The 21,709-nt window shown below is 37.7% G+C and overlaps 1 protein-coding gene across 1 annotated transcript in view; it reads left to right on the top strand.

Moving 5' to 3' along the window:
* ITGA2 (integrin subunit alpha 2) overlaps positions 1-21,709 on the top strand; it is a 2,089,078-nt gene that overhangs the window by 1,019,694 nt on the left and 1,047,675 nt on the right. The window contains exon 5 of the mRNA XM_044064418.1: positions 8,313-8,427. Coding sequence (XP_043920353.1) covers positions 8,313-8,427 — 115 coding nt within the window. The remainder of the gene's footprint in view (positions 1-8,312; positions 8,428-21,709) is intronic.

The following is a 21,709-nucleotide window of genomic DNA, read 5'->3' as shown; positions in this document are numbered from 1 at the left end:
ACAACAATGAGAATAGGAAACATTCCCACTCCAGATGGGGACTGCTAAAAAACAATATCAAGGCGCTACCTCAGCAGAGTCTGACACACTCCATCCAGTCTTGACTCATCAAGATGGCTGCCTACAGTCTAACTCTACAGTTTTTCAGCTTCTGAATCAGGACATAAACAAGAAAACAGATTTGGAAGAATGTGGTCATACTCTAAAAAGCAAGGTTGACTCTACATTACTTTTGAGCTACAGGCCTACAACATTAGTGTACCTGATTACAAATGTTCTACAAAAACTTCAGCAAAAGCAATTTTTGTGGCTGCTGTCCAATAACGTTATACTGACAATCATCTAGCACTGTTTTTTGCCCTGAATATGTAATGAACACACTGCTTTATATGCTGTCATCATATGTGGTACAGAAATATTGGAATGTTTTTGGCATTAGAAAAAAGCCCCAGTTATTTTTACAAAAGTATATCTCACATTCAAAAGGAACAATCAGTGTTCCAACCTTTGACACCTTCGTCAGTCAATAATATGTCCTTTCAACAGAAAGACAAACTCTGTTAAATAAAGGCACCTGTGTGTGTGTGTGTGTGTGTGTGTGTGTGTGTGTGTGTGTGTGTGTGTGTGTGTGTGTGTGTGTGTTGTGTATATATGCTTCTGTGAGTGAGAATGAGAGAGTCAGACAGACTAATGTGATAAGGGAGTGGCACTTCAGAGTTAATTCTGTTGAACATTATCCCATCAACTCAAACAGCTGTCCACTATACATGGACATTATGTCCACAAAACAATAACCAGTTTACAGCACACTTTTTCACAATATAAAAATCTGACACATCACAAATGAGGTTTTTTTTTACTTTCTTTATACATATTTGTGTGAGTTTAACTAACAAAATTTCCATAATTTTTGAAAATTTTTGCTTTAAGCAATCCCTTTCAGACAAATGTCCACAAAGTAGCAACATCTTGAAATTATTCATACTTACAAACTAGTTTGTTACTGGTAGCAAAAATGTAGCTATTATTTTCACAGGATGTCATTTATTTCCATTTCCTATTTTGGTATTTCTGAAGCAATTAGAACATCCCACAGTAAGAATTCACATGTGGCTAACCCTAGTTTTGAGCTCAAGATTCTATCTATCTATATATATATATATATATATATGTGTATAGATAGATATACATATATCTGATGCTGCTTGTCAGAAGGTCATCACCACACACTCCTCTAATAAATGTAGAGTTTTCCATCCAATTATTAAATCTGACTTTGAAGGAAGGCAAAGAGTGACTCAGTTTGAGATGTGGGAGAAGTCTTTTGCAAAAATAAGTGGCATCAGATGTTAAATTTGCAATGCAAGTTAAGGTCTTTAGATGAGTTGTTGGCCAGATGGATGGCTTATGGAAATGTAGGAGACTAACTACAGTAAGATCTTTCACTGAATGAATACCTGTATAGACATCACCATTGAGCAATCTATACGTGATGGTCTACTGGGAGAGGGGTTTAATCTTTTTAGTTAACAATCTCTGTGGTCTTTCAAGTTGATCAGGATATCTACATAGGAACATCCCAAATGTATTTAGAGATAGGTCTAGCAATTACAAACTTAACTAGAAATTACATCTGATAGATGGTGAAGTGGAGGAGCCCAGGAAGGAGCCTTGTGTAACGCTGCCTGTGCTATTCTTCTGACAAAAAAGTACCTCTACCTTCACAACATGAATTATATGAGTAAGGCAATTAGTGATGCATAGAACAATGCATGACTTAATGTGGAGTTAAGAGCATTTGACTGTGATACTGACAGCTGAATCATGGCCCAGTGGGGCCCCGGGCAGGGTAATGAACCACCTAGCCATACCGATATCCCATTACTTGACTGTCTCTCCCCAATTATTATAAAACACTATTCAAACCAGTCAGTATGCATACTGTTTTCTTCTTTATTTTCACAGTGATCAGAGATTTGGATTTAATTTAAAACTTATATTTCAAATTTTACAGCAAAAAAACACTGACAGACATTTGCTAACCAAAACAAAACACTCTTGCATTGCAAAACGTATCGGCCATAAACAGTAAATGTTGCTACCCTTGAAACTCACATTTATTCTCAAAGTCATTGACAGTGCATTTTGACAACCCATTGCACAAGAAGAGATGTGCTGGATTCCTAGTCAAATGGCATATAGTGAATCACTGATTAGCAGCTGTGTGAAGGCTACAGGGCTTTAAAAGACAAATGTAGTAATTTGTTAACATCCTGGGACAACCCACTGTATCCAAATGTCTATTTTAAGGGGATTCCTAGCACCACTGTCTGATGAAGTCATATGGTCAGAGTTACAGATTAAACCAAAGAAGACCATGGGAATCAAACGCTGCACTATGTGAAGCAATTCATTAACAGCTCATAACCTTACTCACCTGCATTAAGCACTAGACACTTGTAGCCCAACACATTGCATTTTATATCCACCTTCCTATAAAAAGACAAGCTAAATTAAAAATGTATTCATAATTAAAAACACATAAACATCATAATGATACAGCTAAATAATAAAACACACTCAACAGTCAAAACTAGGAAACCAAGTACCATAGTCAAAGAACGTGGCTCGTCTGATAAATCATTTGTTAACATCCTGGGACAACCCACTGATTGCAAGTGTCTCTTCTCTGGGGCAGCCTAGTAGCACTGCTGTGACTTGGTCAGACTCATACAGTAGACCAAAGAAGGATATGGGAATCAATCCCTGCACTTTTTGAAACAATTTATTAACAGCTCTTAACCTTATTCATCTTCATTAAGTACTAGACAAATAGCTGCAGTCCAATATGTTATATTTTACATCCACTGGCCTGCAAAAAAGCTAAATTACATAGTTAAAACATTAACATTAAACGCACACAGAGTTCATGTTGCCACAACTAAGTAGTAAAACACACTGTCAGCACACAAAGAAACCAAGTATTGTACCCGGAGAACCTGGCTCATATGATGTTGCTCATAGTAACTGCCATTGATTCCTTTTTTTTACACTGTAATGACTCTAGTATGAAGAAACTAAGTAGTTACACACACACACACACACACACACACACACACACACACACACACACACATACACACACACACACACACACACACACACACACACACACACACACACACACACACACACACATACACACACACACACACATGGAGACACACCTTAAGCTCCGTCTTTCAAAAGTAGATTAACGGCAGTCAAGAGTGGCTTACCTTGTTCAGTAAGGGTGGTAAACAGCAAAGTAAAGGAGCCCACAAACAAAAAAATAACTGAATGTCAGCAAAAGTAAAGGGATTCCCTCAATGGCAACAGAAAAAAAAGGAGCAGTAAAATAATTCCCTGTACTGCGCCATTAGTAGAAACAGTATTGTCATTTCCTTAAGAGAAGTCGCAACAACAGTAATTCCTGCATGGACTGCATAGAGCCCACAAGCAAATACAGTGAAATCTGCTTCAGACAAACCCCAACAGCAGCTAATCACTGACCCTTCATTCAGTAGCACTTACAGTGCTAGTAAGGACAGCTGATCAGCCACAAACTTTGACTTTACTGTTAAAAATATCTTGCTAAAAGTTTTGCTGTCTCTCTCTTTCTCTCCACCTCATTGGTTTAATTGAGCAAACTAATGGGGGGGACTTTCTGGAAGCAGAGAGAGAAATCAGGTTGGAAGATATTGGGCTTAGGTGACAGCATCTGGGTAGAAATCAGGTCAGGAGATGTGAGACAGATTTTTTTGGTAACTTTTATGGGTTCCCCCAGCAAGCATCAGGTCCTAGGCAGCTGCCTTGGTTTCCTAGTGCTGGATCCAGCCCTAAAGATACCTGCATGGGGGAGATTATGATGAAGGCCTTGTCAAGGTCAAGGTAAGCAGCATGGATGGTTATACTCTCATGTAGGACTTTGGTGACTATCAAAAAATCAACCAGGTTGAGTAGACAAGATATCCTTTATATGAACCCATATTTCTTTGGGCCAGGGGTCTGAAGGTCTCTTATGTTGTTGTTAATTAGGTCAACAGTATTGCATTCTGTAACACTGCAGTCAATACAAGTAAGTATAAGAGGTCTATTATTACTAAAATGTGGAAGTATCACCTATCATCCCACTATATAAAGATGGAAACTTGACAGAATTATCAAATTATTTGGCCATAGCTATACTATCACCAGTATCAAAAATACTTGAGAGGTACATTCATTCACAAATCTTGAACTATCTAATAACCAACAATCTTCAATCTAACACTCAGCATGGTTTCTGTCCTAATCATAGGACTACCACCACCCTTGTTAACTTTACTAATATTATTAACCACAATCACAATGATGGCAATTTAGTTTCGTCCATCTTTCTAGATCTGTCAAAAGCTTTTGATACTGTCTCCCATTCTAAACTCTTAACTACACTCTAAGAACTTAAACCTATCTATTCTGCACTTACCTGGTTCCAGATATATCAAATTTGATGTCAGCAAGCTGTAAAAGGGCAACAAAAGCTGTCTTCATTACTGCCTGTAACCTTGGAAATTCCACAGGGATCTATTCTGGGCCCTCTCCTTTTTATTATCTTTACTAACAATCTTCATTCTACCAAACAACCTGCCTCTGTAGTTCAATATGCTAATGATTCCACCCTGTTTTTGTGCCCCAACACTACAAAAACTCCAAAAAAATCACCAAGCAGTCATTTAATGTTGTAGAATCTCAGCTAAACAATGCACAACGTATACTTAACTTGTACTTAATCCTTCTAAAACAAAACTCACACTCTTCTGTCCAGGTAGAGCTTTAGACACTACCCACCATTCAGTATCTCACCATTAAACCATACAGTTATTTCTCCAGTTTCCCAAACAAAATTTGACATGCACATATCACAGACCATAAAAAAGTTTTGTACAGAAATCTACACTTTCTAAATAAATCTTCAAAGACCACTATAGCAAGAACCCATCTTACCTCTATGCTACTGTACACCTCATAAATTCTTACAAACATTAAGAAATCTGACTTAGCAAAACTCTAAACTTGCTATAATAAAATTGCAAAGTTTGCCACAGTAACAAATTTCAGTTCCCATCATTGTTAGGCTTTAAAACAACTATCCTTGCTTGAACTACCAAATCGACTTGCTTATAATCAACTTACCTTTAACCATCGAATACTAAATCGGCCAGAAATAATACCAGTACTTTGAAATCTGCTAATACACTATTCCAGTAACAGGGTATGTGTTCCAGTAACAAATCCTTCTTAAATATATCCAAACCTAACAATGCAGCTGGAGTTTCCTTTTTCTCCAACTGCACAGCCAAAACTTGGAATTCCCTACCATTAAATGTCAGAACAACTACTAACACAAATTATGAAAAAAAAACTTCTCAAATCACACCTAACAGAATCATGGACCTATTCTTGCACAAACCCTGGTTAGGAAATAGATGTCTTAAGGTATGTAAAGGAACACAGCAGTTATTTTTGTATTTGAATAGTATACCCCTACTAAGCATATTTATACTTAACTTGCCTGTTTTCTACCTACAATCACAGTACTGCTATTCTTAGTATTGTGTCCTACCTACAATCACAGTACTGCTATTCTTTGTATCCTATGTAGACTATATGATTGTATCAGTGAAATGTATAACACGTATTTTCATTTTGTACTTGTATCTAAGATTGAATCAGTATTTGTATCTGTAAGTTGTATATGTATCTTACGGTTATTTATAAATGTGGGGCTTTTCTCCCTGGGTCTCTGCTGAAAAAGGTCATTTTGTCCATTCGGAATTTCCTGGTAAACAAATGTAAAATAAATAAATAAATAATTACTGGGTTCAGTTGTAGACTTCTCTTGCATATGGGCACTACTATGGCTGATGTCCGTGCATCAGGACAATACCTGCTAAGACAAAAGGCCAGGCTGCTAAGAGACAGAGTCAGATTAGGAGGGGTTGGGCTATGTGGTGCTTACACTTGCTACTAAACTGCCTTGCTTATCATGGGGACCCATGGAATCAGTGCTTTTTGTTTTGAAGAGAAACAGCAAAAGCTGAACTAAACTGATTTTGGGAGAGTTGGTTGGAAGAGAAGGGGGGAGGCTGTGAGATATGCAGAGGATGTGAAGTTACAGATGAATTTATCTGATAGGGAGTTATCACAGATTTTTAGGATCAAGGTGGAATGTGCCATTAGATAGAAGCTTGGTCTGTAGCTCTGTATTATTTTTAGGTTTCATGATGTAACTGCTTTGTATGACTAGAGTAGACAAGAATGCCTTGTAGTTATTGTGACACCCCTGCACTGGCCCAGTAATCAAGGAGCCTCAATTCTCACCACTACCACCAGTGAGGGATGTGCACATTGTAAGGATGGCTTCCCTCTTTCTCCAGATCCCCAGTAAGACTCCCCACTGGCACAGCTATAGGGTTAAGATCTCAGTCAAGCGGTCAAGCCAAAACCTCCAGCACCCTGTCTGTCCAAACAGTGTTTTGTGTCCCTGCCCAAGTAGCTGACACACACACACACACACACACACACACACACACACACACACACACACACTTTGAGATTTGATTTATATACAAACACACACACACACACACACACACACACACACACACACACACACACACACACACACACACACACTGGGAAAGGCTGGCACAGGTTTACTAGTTATGACCCTTCTGCCCATACTAAAAGGTAGCTATCACTGCCACCAACCAGCTCTTTATCAGCTACTATAAGGCCCTTCCCAAAGGGTGACCAATCCTACTGTGTGATGTTACTATTATCCGAATGGTAAGTGTGACCAAAACTTGCAAGGCTATTTAAGAGTGGCCTGTACAGTGTCACCAAATATATATGCAAGTACACTAACAGCTTAAATATCTCTAAACAAATCAATCACAATTAAAATGTTTAAATATATTTAATAATAAATAATAAAAAAGACAATATTCAATATTCAATAACACAACACAGTGACTACAGAGTTCAGAATCACAGGAAATATTTTAAAACAACATTGCAGGACAGTCTCATATAAATACAGAAACAATTTAAACTAATTTTTACTATATTTTTATCTATATCTAAGAGAGATTACTGTACCCTGGTTACTTACTATTAGCAAGGCGAGTGCTGATGAGAGGATGTTTCCAGGTCCAAAGACAAATACAAAATTTACAAACTCACTCTCTGAGATAGTTCTTAAATTAATATCAAAACATTACTGCTGGGTCAGCTGGATGACATCACTATTTGTCACCTGCCTTCAGTTCCCAGGCTAACAGATACCAACAGAATTTAACATTTCTCTGTGAAAAATACTTATCTCTCAGATGTGCAGCTAGTAGGAAGTCACAGAGCAATAAAACACTTTACATTCCAAACCTAGTAAGTATTTCTGTTTCAAGACAATAGAAAGAAACCTCTAGCTGTAGACATCATGTCTCCTTCAGTGAAACTGAAAAATAAACACAATCATAAAACAATTCATTTATTTTCTAAGAGTTTGCAAGTTAACTCTTTTTTTCCAGTAGTGTACTATATGGTTACATTCTTGAAGCTCAGTACAAAATATACAGTTCAACACACACTTCTGCACCAGTAGTTTAATATACATATAACATATAGTTCTCTTACATTTGTAAGACAAGCCTATGGATCATATTAATATTCACAAATGACATATGATTATTTACAAAATTCCAGCTAGCTGGGCTGGGAGTGTCACATTTCTATGTAACTCATATTAATATTTTCAAGTGACATATAATTATTTACAAAATTCCAGCTAGCTGGGCTGGCAGCATTTCTGTTTGTCACAGTTATCTTTAGTAGTGGTCATTAATCTGAGTTTGTAAAAAGGTTGGATTATTGCAGTACACCACCTGGAGCTTAATGTAAACATTGGCTGTGAACCCTTTCTGTTATGCTTTCCAATGCCTTAGTACTCATCATAGAAGAGATAAGCACTCCTTATTTTCTGTTCCTTGCAGTAATATAGCTGCATATTGCCTGATAGCAGAAGAGTGGGTGTGAAAGGTACACATGGTAAGATGGATTTTTAATGCACAAGAACTGGATGCATTCAATAGTACTATCAGAGGAGCACAAAGTTCTGTGAAGATTCAAAATGTAAATATCTAAAAAAAAAACTCTGGCACACCAAGTTTATTTATTTATTTGTTTATTTATTTAATTAATTAATTAATTAATTAATTTATTTATTTTTGTAGACATGTGGTCCTTTATGGGTTCAGCAGTGTGCAAGTCAGTATTACTCATTAGGTGTCTGTTCTGAGGTTGGGCCTGGACTAAAACTGCAGAAGATCTTTGCTCCAACACTTCAAAGTAAGTATCAGCATGTCTATTGTCTTAGTAACTATGCTTATCTTGCATAATTTGCAGTGAGTAAAAACAGTTTCAGTCTGATTTCTGATACTTTGCAAGAGATTTAGAAAATCATAGTTTCAATCAATAAAACTGACAATGGTCTTGTTATCAGTTTCGCCTACACTAAAATATTTGATTTGCTGCCAAACTGGACTTTGCTAGGTGATTTTTGCAGTTCATGGAGAATCTACCAATGTAGGTTAAAGGTAATAATTGAGTATCTATAGTTAAAATGATGCCAGTTAACACAGAAAATGGATTACTCTCCTTCAGTATTATGGATTTAAGGGTCATTAAAGTATATGAGGCTTGTTGAACTGGATATGCTGTGTTCTGCAGTTTTAATAGTTTTCTTTCTAGAATTTCTGTTACATTTTCTTTTCTGATGTGCATTACTGGCATCTATCTAGATAGTTATACCTAAAAAAATTGTTTGATGCTAAACTTGTCTGATGTCAATATAAACAGTGTCTAAACTTTGCCATGAAACATGTTCTTATCTCATTCTGTCATAGTAGTGTACATTCTGTGAATTGTTACTGAATTTATTTTGACCATCACTAATTTTGATCTGCAATAATGCTTTCTCAATAGAGTTATCTGTGCTAATGAAATTGCTTTTGTAAAATTTCCTTTGTAGTAAATATTGTTTTTATTTGCCAGGCCAATAAATTAATAAAATTATCAGGTATGTAAAGAAACTGCAATGCACAAATGATCCATCATATGAGAAAAACATGATAAATTCATTCAAGTTAGAAGTAACAGCCCAGAAATCTTCCATGAGTTGGGTGACTGAAACTGGAATACATGTGCCCCAATTCATTTCTGGTAGCAGTAAATATACAGATTTTGTGCCATTACCTTTGCAGTTGTATGTTATGAGTTCAGAAGCTTTAAAACAAAGGAATCATGCCTTTGATTTGTTGTCCTTCTTTAATGCACCAAGGAAATCCCACACTAAGGGATCCCTGTCAGGTAATTCCTGTGTACACCTAGTTACTTACCACATCCAATGCTGCCATTAAGCAGGAATAACCATAATAAATCAACAAAAGGTTATATCTCCAGGTTCCTGATAATCTTGATCTCAGACTTTTTATGATCCTAATGTTATAGCAATAACCCACGCCTGGGTGTGGGTAATGCGGGATTTAACCACGGTTGGCGTGGTTTGGTCCCGAGGGCAAAGCCCGAGGGACCAAACAAAGACAACCGTGGTTAAATCCCGCATTACCCACACCCAGAAGTAGGTTATTGCTATTATACAATGACATTATTTAAGAAAAGAAATAATTACTTTTCTTAAATAATGGCATTGTATAATGCCTCTTTGCTGCCCTTCCGCAGCTGTCTGGTATTCCACGGCAGTTCTGATGTACTGCGCATGCCTACGCAGTACATCAGAGCTGTGGGCAAAAGCAACGGAGAATGCAAGATCTCCGTTGCTTTTTACTGTCTCGCTATGTTAAATGGGTTTAACATAGCGAGACAGCTTTAAAATAAGCAACGTAGATCTCCGTTACTTATCTTAAAGCTATCTCGCTATGTTAAACCCATTTAATATAGCGAGACAGGTTTAAAAAAAAAGCAACGGAGATCGCAAGATCTCCGTTGCTTTTTACACACTGTCATACTTCTCAACCTCTTAGAGCAAGAAATCTGGATAAAGCCTAGAAAGATGGGGGGGACAAATACAGACAGATTTTAAATATTGCTCTTACAAACTTAGAAAGCTGATAGAATAATAGGTTTTGCATTAGCATGAATTTCCCAAAGGATGAGGAGTCTTAAACTCAAATGTTTGTTATTATTTCATGACTCCAGTCCTCAGCTACTTGCCAGAAAGGGACAGATATTAGGGGGAACACACTGAACAAATGCTGCAGAAATCTGGACATTCTGCAAAAACCTGTACAGTTGAGAGGTATGCGCACTGTGTCGCTATGTTAAAGGAGTTTAACATAGCGAGACAGCTTTAAAAAAAGCAACGGAGATCTGCGTTGCTTTTTTTAAACCTGTATCGCTATGTTAAACTCTTTTAACATAGCGAGACAGTGTTTTATACTCACGGAAAAATCCCGGGCGACCGGACCTTTTTCCGTTAGTATATTGAGGGATTTACAACGGGCACGCTGGTTGGGCTGGCCAATCAGCGTGCACGTTTTAGAGGAGGAATTGTATAATGGGAAATAATCCCCTTTTTGACACATAGATGCACTGCTTATTAATACAGGTTTCAGCAAGACAAAACCAAATAAATGCAGAAGTGCTAAGCAAATAATCAACCACTATTTAGTCCCACACAAAAAATAAAAACAAGGTAAGTCTGAGGATTCCTATTCTTCTGAATTAATGTGGCTTTATTTTATTTAGGTAAATGCTTTCATCCAAAGACTTCATCAGATTTAATAATGGATTTAATAATGGAGAGTTGTAAATTTTAAAAGTTTACAATATGTAACATAGTATCAGGGTGTTAGAGGTTTCGCAGTAGCCCAAAGGAGGGGGGGGGTACTGAGACTGGCTTGGAGCTGATTACAATAGCAAGACTGACCAAGACTGAGTGAAAAAACCTTCATAATTTGAATACTGGATGTGGCTTGCTACAATTTCCATATCTAATCCAATTATTACAGGGCTGAGTACACTACAGCAAACTAACTGTCCACTGACAAATCACACTTAAAATATTTTACATCATATGCTGTGAAATGTGTACATTCATTCATTCGTATTTGTTTACCAGGATAGTGCACTGATTAAAAATGTACAATTGGATACACAGTCTGGGTGAGAAAAAAATTCAAAAAAAGTGACTTGACGATAATCAGTTTTCAAACTTCACAGCTCGAACATATGGTGTTCGAACTGCTGATGTTTCGACAAACTGATAGGAACCCCAAATCTGTACCATTGATTTATTGCTTAATAACTAAAAAGTCCTTGAGGTCTTACAATTTCATGTGGCATTCACTGTTTGAGTTGTTAAGTAGCAATGGTTTGAGTGTTAATTGCTAGTATATTGTATGTGATTTTGAGATAGCAGCTAAGAGAAGTCTTAATATAAATGTAAGGTATGTCTTCGGAAAGCCGAGAACCTTTAGTACAAGTTCAACAAGTTGTTAGATTTCCACCTTTATTTACAATCACCTTTTTTAATGTGTCTGTCCTAAATTACTTATTTTTGCCAAGAACACAAAACAGCGTAGAGGCTTGGCACAGACGTTTTAAGTGTTTGATTGGGAAATATGTCACTGATTTGTACTTTATAATGTCAGCAATTGTCCAAGAGCAAAACAGTGTGGATGAAATTCATGTAAGAATGACTGCTGCATGTCCTCCTTATGACTGCCTCATGTCCTCCTTCTCCAAAAAAGTGGAAGTTGATAACATGGCAGCATCAGTTTCAGTGTGCATTTCAGCATAAACAAGAATACACATGTATGGAGTATATTACAGCAATTGCTACTTTATTGAAAATGTGAATGTTTTGGTTGCTGTACATCGGTTAAGGGTTATTACATTTGGCACACTTCCACTTGGAACTTATTATTGACATCTAATATTCCACGTTTGACTGCACTTTCGTGGAGGAAGCTTCTACTGACTTTATGTTGATATATAGGTTGTGTGGTGAGGAACTTCATGTTCGCTTGCCGTATTTGTGGTGTTTTGAGTCACCTACTCTTTGTTTTATATTGTTAACTTTCAGTGAAATGAGATTCATAAATATCAAAGCTAAGTAGGTGGGGGTTATGCCCCCACACCCCCTAACTATATATACTAACTCCAGGATTGCACTATAGTGGGGAAAAGAGCACATACATTTTATTTGCTCAACAATATTTACATTCAGTGAAATGTGATTCAGTGAAATTAGTTTTCAGTGATTTGAACTTTTAGCGATTTTTTGAGGGTGAATTGAAATTCATTGAAATGAGTTTTCAGTGAATCAAAGTAGACCCATATATATATATATATATATATATATATACACGCACACATACAGATAGTAGTATATACAAAATATGTAGCAAAATATGATGCAATATGTAATATATTCATCAAAAATCCAGGGTCATTAAACGGAGTAAGGAGGAGAGAGTGGAAGAGAATGACAATAACTTTGCAATGTGGATTAGTGTAATTAATTAATTGAATATTGAAGACTTTTTTGTCATTGTTCTTTTCTGGGATGAATTGTGATCACCCAGGTTGTAGTGGCTTGAGGTACATTAAGGTGTTGTTTAAGGTTATATTTGATGAATACTGTGATGTTATGCAAATAGCATTATTTATTTAAAAACACTGCCGTCTCTGTTTTAGAGTCTGTATAAATCAGTCTGTGTGTTTTTTTTCCTTCAGCAGTGTACCCATGAGTGTTTTACCCTGGTCCAGCTGACAGACTAACTAACTGCTTTACACTTATGTATATGCACTGTTCTGCCTGCTTCATTATGTGTGCTAGTGACACTGCCATCCTCTGCATCATGTTCTCTGATGGGAAACCAACATCTAAAATGCTGCTACATATGCTAAGTGCTACTGTCTGCCTGCCTCCTTCATCCAAATTCTGTAACCAGTCCGACTGATAGAACAGTTAGCATCTGTGTCAGGTTACTGCCTCTAAGTCTTCAATAATTGGTCTATGCTGTTGATCACTGAATTCTTTGTTACTGTTCTCATTCTGTGTCACTGTCTGTTTTACTGCATGATTTTGCTGTCTGCTGCTATTTACTCCATCCACGTGTTTGTTATACCCTGTGTTACTGTTTGTTTTTCTAATAGTTTTGTACCTAAAACATTGTTTTTTAGAACTTTTCAGTGAGGATGTTATTAATTATATGGATGTTAGTATTTCAAAAGATTATATTAAGAAGTGTTATGCTTCAACAGTCTATGGAAACCTGACGTAGTCAAATTCATATTTACATTTCAGTAGTTGGCATCCATGTAAGCAAAAATGTAATGTAGTTAATGAACAGTCTGTCAGGCTGTCACTTTTAACTTCTGAAAACAAGAATCTATTAAGGAAAGTATATGAGTTATAAATATGTTTTTAAAATAGTATTATGCCATAGATTCGGTAAATGAAATTTATAGGGAAGTTTTAGTAGGAAGGCTATCCAATAAATTTTCTCCCATTTTGGAAAATGAGTATAAATAATTAGTCCAGATAAGATCCCTTTAACTAGCAGATCTAGAAGACTCTGTCTGTCTGTCTGTCTGTCTGTCTGTCTCTCTCTCTCTCTCTCTGATACCCTCCCTATGGGAGGAATAAAGACACCTTTTGAAGTTTTCAGTAGTTTATTTAGTTAGCAGGCTAATTGGATGAGTGGTCTTGTTCTAATATGTTACGTTTAACAGGTCAGTTATTTAAAGGCAATTGTAGACAATGATAGGACCGTCTATGGTATCTGATTGGAGGAAAATGTGGGAGATGGACAAACAAGGAGCCAATCCCAAACCTTAGAGGTTAGTCCCTTATTTAAATATCCCTGAAAGACCTGCGAGGGTGTTCCGGATCAGCAGCCTATGGAACCTCATTCTTAGTTAAAAAAGTTTTATTTGTATTTTTATTTTTAACTTCTAACAATCAAAACATGACAACAGACCATGAGCTTCAACTATAGAACTATTTAAAAAAAAACAGTTTCACTTGAGCTTTATCAGGTCCATCTAATAGAGTGGTTTACACTTTGAACATTAAAAATGCTTTCTTTTATGGAGCTATCACCAGACTTTATTAGTCTGTTTTGTAACACATATAAAATGAGAGGATGTGTCTGCATCAGTGGGGATCATATTTATTGGAGCTAAATATGAAAGCTTTATTACAGAACTTTTTTCAGTCTATCACATGTAGTATGAGAGGCTGTGCCCACTTTTATGGGAATCATTATCTCCTGATATATAATATGAAAGGCTAATATTCTCTTGTATAACAAAAAAGAACCAGCTTATAAGTGACTCATATGTATGATTGTTGTAACCAGTCCGCATTCTTCTAACTCTTGATAAAGACAGCCTTTTTTATATGCAGGGGAGGTAGTCACTTAAAGCTACACTAGGTGATTCCCATTTTTGAAAAGATCATGAATCCAGAGAAGTAGCATACAGTGGAAAACAAGTAACAGGACTCAATTTTACAGAGCTCATGAATGTGCCCAAGTAGGAGGAAAAAGGTAGAAAGTGATTAAAGTGTGAGACCTCAGAACTTTTTGGGTGCTTACTGTGTCCATGGTATAAAAAAACTACAGAGTGTACCAACACTTTTAATAAACATAAGAATTGCACATGTTCTTTGAGTATAGGCAAATTGTGCCTATAGTGTAAAGAATACAGTGTGCAGTGCTGCCCTGTAACAACAATTTTCATTGTACTGCAGATTATAGGAATATTATTAAATGCAGGCCCAGTGGCTATTGTATCTACACCTAGTTTCTGTGGAGTAGCTCCAGTGAGTGGTGGAATGCTCTTGGTCCCAGAGCATGGTTTTAAGGCACTCCAATCTGGGGTATTCACTGTCAAACTTCTTACTGAGTCTAGGAATTACTGAGGCTCTTCTGTTCAGATTCTTCCTCTCCCCAAGCTCCAGGTGGTAAAGTCAGGGCTCTTCTCTGCAGATTCTTCCTCTCTTCAGGTTCCAGGTGGTAAAGTTAGTGCAAAAGAGGCCTAGATAGCTGTGTGCCTGGCTAGATAAAAGGCTGGAAACTAGGAAGGATTAGGTAGAAGGGCAGTTAACCAATCTCCTGAGAGAGTGGGTGGTGCCATCGGGCCTAGGGTGGGGTTAGATGAGTAAGAGGCTGATGTAATTAGTATGGGAGTGGGCTGTCAATCAAACTGGGAGGCTAGAGTTAGGCCACCTTTTCTCACTCTTACCATCAAAGTCCCAAATCAGCAGTAGAAAGCCAAAACACATTTCAGATGTCTCAAGGACAAAATTCCTGACATAAAAACTCCAATTAAAAACAATCTCAAGGTTCTGCTGCTAAATGCTAGGAGTCTTAACACGAAACTGCACTTACTGGAAGCAGTCCTTACCTTGAAAGACGGAGACATTTTTGCAGTCGCAAAGACCTTGTTCAAGGCTGTGGACAGCACCCCAGCCATACTGGGTTACACTTACTTCCACATGTTCAGACCATAAACTAGAGGTGTGAAAAATAAACGAGGCAGTGTATCAAGATTCATTAAACATAGATACATCTCCAGATTGGTTAAACACTATGATTCCCTGGAGATATTTCAGGTGCAATTAACTGTTGGTAGGACACCTATTCAAGTCATTGCCATCTACAGGACCCCCTCCATGAATCAGCACACCCACTCTGTCTATTTGGATCTACTTGAGTCTATCAAGATACATCTGAGCACCATGGTTTTGGGCAACTTTAACTACCCATCCGTTGACTTGGTAAATTACTTGTGCTCAAACTCACTTGCCTAAAGGTTGCTCAACCTCATTAACTCCATTGCCCTGGACCAGCTAGTTGACACACCCACATGAGGTGCCAACATCCTGAATCTGGTGCTTACCTATATGAGGGACCAGTGTAGCACCCCCACTGTGAGGTCTTCCCTGATGAGATAAGACCAAAAACAAATCAAAACCTCTTACAGGATGGTAGGATTAGCTTCACTGCACCCTCCCCCCTCAAATGGAAATGGCAACTATGATGAGTTATACACCAATGCTTTATACAAACACCTGTATGACGTGGCTGTACCTGATAGGACTAAAATAAGCTCAAGAAGAGCAAACCTGCCTGGTGGACAACTGCCATTAACAGGCTTTACAATAAGAGGAAGAAATTGCTGTCTAAGAGTAAAAAGGAATGATTCCTAAAGTGTAAACACTCCCTCTTCAGCTTAAACAAGCAAATAAGACGTCTTGTGAAGTCCTCCAAAGCAAACTACGAATCCAAATTAGCTTCCTCAATTGAGGACAACCATAAGGTATTCTTTAGTTACATCCATAACCTAAAAGGAAAGGCCCAGATTTTTGCTGAACTGGTAGTTAATGATACCACATTGTCAAAGGAAAAATATACTTTAAAAATTATCAATACATGGTAGGTTCAGGTTAAGGCACTTTAATCTTGCAGCAAGTAGACAAAAACATGCTAATACAGAGTTTGTCTAACTAGAATCAGGAAATGCAGGCATTTTTATACATTTTCTAATAAGACATTGCCTACCAGGCTGACATAGTAAATCACAAGTTTTAACATCATTATTTTGCAGTGCTTGTTTATATGATTTTCTGCTTGTACTATCAATTTTTGTGAAAAACTTCCTAAGAAAAACAATGTGGCCTTGGCTACCACTGGTTAGATATATGCAATGTTACCATTCAAGGTACTATGGCTAATTTGAGAACAAAGCAAGTATAGATTGCAGTTATTTTCTCCAACAGTCCTTTGTCTATGTTATCTCTTCTTCCTGCAGCTGTGTGTGTTCTCATACTTCGAACAGAGCTGATTGTTCAAAATCATTACATTATAGAATATAGCATTGTTCATTCATTTCTTCCTGACCTAGCAGATAATCACCTGCTTCTGAAGTACATTTCCAAAAGGCATAAACATGAATATTGCTGTGCTAGCAATTACTCTGTCAGAGGGCATCTTGCAAGTTTCAGAAAGCACACTGCAGTTACAAAAAGCATCTTTTAGTCTCATATGAAACTCAGCTGTATATAAAATAGTGCATATAAAATAGAATGGAAAACGTGTTAACTTATTTAGTTTCTAATTAGCATTAAGCACACACATTAATACATATTTTTCTGACATCTCCCCCCTGTTAATACTTTTTAATTCTATTTTCAAAAGAATAAACTGTTTGCTTCTCCTCCTAACCTCTTCCATTCAGGATTTTCAGTTAAGAGAGTCATTCAGTTTAAACTTATGAAAGTGTTTCACATTTCAACAATTCTTCAATTTCAGTACTTTGATACAAAGTCTCAGAAACTGATATATCTATAAATTCTTTGATTACCTTTTTCATGCAGGGAATACCACAACAAATGCATGCTCCTAATAGGAGTAATCCCACACAAATGGCAATCAGGATGTTCATTAGGATGGAACCCCACCCCCCAAACAAATTCTGTAAAAAGTCCATCAGAGGGTTTGGGCCTGGTTTGGTCATGGTCGACACTTGCTGGATCACCTCAAGATTATTTTGTGCTGGTTGTCAGGAATGTACGAACAGCATTCTTCTTTGATTAAAGCGCATGTACCACCTCTCGCCGCTAGGGTGAAGTCGAGAGCCATGTGGTTCTGAAGCACCACAGTTCTCATAGCATTCAGTTCATCAGTCACTAATTTGAGAGCAGAAAAAGTTGCGTTGCTCATAACTTCGAGAAGTTTAGACAGTTTTCTCAGCTCCCAAATCGATTTCACTGCGCCATATGTAGGGGCTATGCCTGCCCATGATATAATGGTGTCACTCAAGTCCATGTGTGTCAGTTTATCTTTGTTTTTTACGGAGTTATGGTTTCTCCATCCTGCTTCAATTTGTCCTACTGGATTCTCAGGTCTCTTATTCGGACTTCTAGGTTTGCTGCTGACCTCTCTGACATTTTGAATTTTTCCCTGAGGCAAAGCTGCAGTGTGTCGTATGGCAGGAACCAGGTAACCCAAAAAACAACTGCTGGACCAATTCTCAGGTAGCCATTTATATGCTTTTTTCCCCACAAACAAAATAACAATTCTCTACTTTAGTATTGATATAAGCTTGCCCTGCATGAAACATTTTCTTATCAATAATAGAATGCTGTTTTAAAAGAACAGGATTATGTTGTATCTCATCAACACTCTTATGCATCTTAGCAAAATATGCATCATAGTTTGTATCACAAATAGTTTTAGTCTTACTGGGTTTAATATAACATTTATAAGAAACGGTCACATTGCAATTGCTCCAACCCACCTGAATAGTGTCATTCTTGTAAAAACATACAATCCCTTTTTGTGTAACAGGTAGGTACAATGCTATTTTGTCTTGTGATTTCACAGGTGTAGTATCAAAAATCAAGTTTTCCCAGGTCTCATTGACCCCTAAGGAGACAGCAGTCATTAATAATCCCCATATGCTGTCAGTATAGCTGTGCAAATCCAGCAGTTCGAAACATTGAAAGTTTCAGCATACACATATTTAATTGCTTGGTAAGTGTTAAAGTTTGGATGCCAGTCTATGAGTAATGCATCACATTTGATCAGTTCAACTTTTGTGGCTGGGAAAAGGAAAGGCCACAACAGAAAGATCCATGTTGTCAGTATGGCTATCAGAATAATCATGCAAATTTTCTGAGGTTGTTCTGCATCTCTGTTTACTCTATACCTGGTCATTTTGTTCTCGTTGTACAACAGTAACAAGGTTTTTGTCCAGTTCAAAGTTCTTACCCAGTTTACAGTGTGTCAAATGAATCCAGGACACTCGTTCTGCGATCTTGACTGCAGTGGGTGTCGACAGTATTACCTGGTACGGCCCTTCTCACTTCGGAGAACTCCAGTTCTTTTTCTTCATGACCTTCACCCAGACCCATGCGCCTGGGGCTACTGCTGCTTCCATTGGTCTGGTTTGCTCTTTATCTGAAACAGAATTTAACTGCAAAAGTTTGTTATTCAAAAATTGCCTCATATACCCTACAAGTGAATTGTCAGCCTCCTGCTCTGCAGGCATGAGAGGTTTCCATTGAGGTGTATAATATGCCTTCCCAAACAGAACTTCAAAAGGAGTTAACCCTTTTGCATTTGGAACAGTTCTCATGCTCAACAGTGCCAGAGGTAAACAGTGCACCCAGTTCTTTTGTGTATCACTAATCAATTTCCTAAGCTTATTTTTCAAAACCCCATTATGCCTCTCTACTAATCCTGCAGATTGGGGGTGGTATGCGCAATGATTTTTCAGAGAAATCCCGAAATAATGGCTAAGTTGTTGTATAGTTTGATTTACAAAGTGTGTGCCATTGTCACTATAAATCTTTTCCGGTATGCCAAATCTAGGAATAATTTCTTTAACGAGGACTTTTGCAACAGTAGCTGCATCTGGATTTTTAGTTGGAAAAGCTTCCACCCATTTGGAAAACATATCTATAATGACAAGGCAGTACTTCTTATTTTCGCATTTGTTCAGCTCTATAAAATCCATACAAATAGTATGGAACGGATACGGTGGTGTAGGGAAACTCCCTTGCTTAGGTTTCAATGCCCCTTGTGCATGATGCTTGTTACAAACATGGCATGCTGCACAAAAATTTTTTGTGTAGTTTGTAAATCCATACGTCGTAAACACTCGATTCACTAACTGTACTATCCCCCCTGTTGAGACATGGCACTGCCCATGGCTCAACAAAGCTGCATATCTAAACAAGTTAGATGGCAAAATCGGTTTCTTCTCTTTGGAGATGTACAGTCCTTTCTCAAGGATTGCTCCTCGTTTTATCCACTTTTGTTTTTCTACATTTGTAGTAAGTGTCTGCATTGTTTTTAACATTTCTAAGTCTAAAATCTCAGATGGTTGTAATTCCTCACTCAAAAGAAATACTTCTGAAGCTGAAGCTGCTTGTTTTGCAGCTATATCAGCCCTCGCATTACCTTTTGAAATTCTATCCTGTTGCTTGGTATGAGCTACACATTTGCAAATAGCTACTTTCTGAGGTAACTGAATGGAGTCTAACAAGTCTAAAATAAATTGCGCATGGTTAATTGGTTTACCAGTAGATGTTATCATTCTTCTATTTTTCCACTGCTGCGCAAAAACATGTACAGTAGAAAAAGCATACGGACTGCCAGTAAAAATGTTCACTCTCTTACCTTTTGCCAAGGTACATGCCCTTGTCAAAGCAATCAATTCTGCTGCTTGTGCAGATAAGTTGTGTGGTAAAGACTTTGCTTCTAAAATCTCGGTATCAGAAACTACTGCATACCCCACTATATTCTGTCCTGTAGAACCCCTCCTGCACAAGCCGTCCACATAGTATGTCACCTCGGCATCATCCAAGGGAACATCTGTAAGATCTTTTCTAGGTAGTGTCTTTTGCTCAATCTCCTGCAGGCAGCAGTGTGGTTTGCCATCTGCAGGGGTTGGGAGCAAGGTTGACGGATTCAAAGTTGTGCATCATTCAATTGTCATATGAGGTTGGCTCAACAGTATAGTCATACAGGAAAGATGTCTAGCTGGAGAAAGATATGCTACTTTTTCTTGCAGTAAAATAATCGCGACTGCATGAGGCACTCTCAATGTGAGAGGGTGGAACAATACTACTGAGGCTGAAGCCTGCACTGCCATTGCAGCTGCGACTACTGCTTGTACACAGTGGGGCAAGGATCGCGCCACTGGGTCTAGCTGTGATGAATAATAAGCTATGGGGCGTTGTTTGTTCCCATGCTGTTGTGTTAACACTGATGTCATATAACCTTGCTTACAATCTACAGTTTGGAAAAATCGTTTATGATAGTTTGGTAATCCTAAAACTAATGAAGAAGCTATCAGTTGTTTCAATTTGCAGAAAGCTGATTCTGCTTCTGGTGTCCACTGTAATAAATCTTGTGCTGCTATCGGCTTTTTGAATATCAAGTTGGTCAGCGGAGCAGATTCCAAGGCATAGTTTGGAATCCAACTCCGACAAAAGTTAGTAGTACCCAGGAAGGACATCATTTCCTTCTTGGTAGTTGGTTTCGGTGCTTGTAATATTGCTGTTTTTCTGTCTTCATCTAATATTCTGCCTTCTTTGGATATTACATACCCCAGATATTTGACCTGTTTTTTCCAAAGTTGCAGTTTGTTTTTGTTTACCTTGTGTCCTTGAGTGGCTAAAAATTGTAGTAATGCTATGGTATCCTCTCTACATTCTTGCTGGGTGGGGGCTGCCAGCAGAATGTCGTCTACATAAAGTAAAATCTGACTGCCTTTCGGTGGGATAAATCTCGCCAGGTTACTTGCCATTTCTTGTGCGAATATTGTTGGACTTTCACAATATCCCTGTGGTAGTCAGATATGTATACCGTTTCCCCTGAAATGTAAATGCAAACCAATGTTGGCTGTCAGGGTGTATCGGTATTGAGAAAAATGCATTGCTAATATCTACCACAGAAAAATACTTTTGTTGAGGTTTCAAATCATTTAACAAAGTGTGTGGATCTGGCACCATAGGTGCCCTGGGAATAACTGTGTCATTTACAGCTTGTAAATCTTGGACTATACGCCATTCTCTGTTTGCTTTCCT

Source organism: Protopterus annectens, chromosome 2.part2, assembly GCF_019279795.1.
Source record: "Protopterus annectens isolate FY-2018-M chromosome 2.part2, PAN1.0, whole genome shotgun sequence".
NCBI lineage: Eukaryota > Metazoa > Chordata > Ceratodontiformes > Protopteridae > Protopterus > Protopterus annectens.
Note: the sequence above shows the minus strand (reverse complement) of the source record. Positions and strands in the feature narration are given on the sequence as shown.